General features: G+C 52.7%; 1 protein-coding gene across 44 annotated transcripts in view; it reads right to left on the bottom strand.

Moving 5' to 3' along the window:
- Positions 1–1,383, bottom strand: part of SRRM1 (serine and arginine repetitive matrix 1) — a 29,034-nt gene extending 27,651 nt beyond the window's left edge. For 37 of the 44 annotated variants that reach the window (XM_078330741.1, XM_078330749.1, XM_078330743.1 and 34 more), the window contains exon 1: positions 1,329–1,383. Coding sequence is in view for 16 of the 44 variants with exons in the window: in XM_009000646.6 (XP_008998894.1) it covers positions 1,329–1,349 (21 nt within the window). In the remaining 28 variants the exon portion in view is untranslated. Of the gene's footprint in view, positions 1–948; positions 1,103–1,328 lie in introns of those variants that run through there. The other 7 variants (XM_078330752.1, XM_078330757.1, XM_078330761.1 and 4 more) reach the window with 1 other exon arrangement.

Here is a 1,383-nt window from a genome sequence, read left to right as displayed (position 1 = left end):
ACACTAATCTGAAACTATCATTCCAAAATAAATATCTTACTGTTTGCCTAAGAACAGCCAGCTGTTCTTAGGTCAAATGCTTGGGGGATAATATATTAACATGACGAAAAACTCGTTGGCATATTTAAAGCCAGTTAAAGAAGCATTTCAACGTCCAATTCGGAGTGTCCAAAGATATTTTTACTAACGCTCTGGCCTTCCTCTCTTCCAATTTTTCCTTTGAAAATACACAAACTGCAAATTATATGCCCCATGAAGAAGAATTAACATATTTCAGAAAATGGAGATACTGGCTTAGATCAAATAGTTTCTATATGGTTCCATTCTACATTAACAATTTGCAAGCCCTGAGAGATCAATGGTGCTCAACTCGAGTCTTCTAAGAGTCCCTTCTAGATCTTGATCTAGTGCTAATTTCCTACAGGAATGGAATATGGAACACACAGGCTCCAACACAAGTCTGATAAAGTGTGGGCCCGAGGACCAACTACGACGGAGTAACTTCCCAGCCTGTAGGCGATGGGCAGGCGACGCTGGCAGAGCCAAGAGTCACCTTTCGCCAGCAGACTCCAAAAGAGTAAAACAAACGGTGCCGGGTGGTGGGGAACGTGGAGGGCGGGAAGGAGTTGAATTACTCCATAAAATGCCTTCATGCCCGCGCATAGTTTTCGTTGAACTCTCTACCTTCACGGAACCTTAAATTAATTGTCCCTACAAGTTATCTGGGTTCCCCTCCCTGAAGGGATATCAAATTGGGCGGGAGCTCCCGCGAACTCCGACCTGGAGCCTCCATGAAGGCTTGGGACCGGGAGGAAGGACGTGGGCGGGGGGGTCGCTTTAAAAAAAAAAAAGCCGCTGAATGCTGCTTCCTGTCCTCCTTCCCCTAAGATGCTCTCCCAAGACTTAGCCCCTAAACCATATTCTCCCTGCCCTGCCGCCACCAGTGACCTTAGGGTTTCCCTTTGGCCTCCCCCTCGGGACTTCCTCCTCCCGCTCCGCTAGGCCCCAGGATCCGGCGGCACACACGGCGCTCGGCCTGCAAGCCCCTCAAGGCAGGCGGGCAGCGAAGTACCATCCCGGCCCATTCCCGCCGCCATTTTCCGGCCACCGTTGCCGCCGCGTAGGGGGGACGATTCCGGAGGAGGAGACTGCGCAGGGGCGCACCGGTCTCCGCCGCAGCGCGGGAGGGGGGGTTCGCTGGCACTAGGAGGATCCTTAGGATCTCCGAAGCCTTCCCTCGCTGGCCACTCTGTCTCAACGTAAGGGCTTCTACCAGGCCTTACCAAGAAGCCTCTGGCCTCACCCCAGCTCCCCGCGCTTCTACTTACGCGGAAGAATCCCGCGTCCATCTTGCCGCCTCGCTCGGAGATCGCTCCCTATCCC

The sequence above is a fragment of the Callithrix jacchus genome, chromosome 7 (genome assembly GCF_049354715.1).
Source record: "Callithrix jacchus isolate 240 chromosome 7, calJac240_pri, whole genome shotgun sequence".
Classification (NCBI taxonomy): domain Eukaryota; kingdom Metazoa; phylum Chordata; class Mammalia; order Primates; family Cebidae; genus Callithrix; species Callithrix jacchus.
Note: the sequence above shows the minus strand (reverse complement) of the source record. Positions and strands in the feature narration are given on the sequence as shown.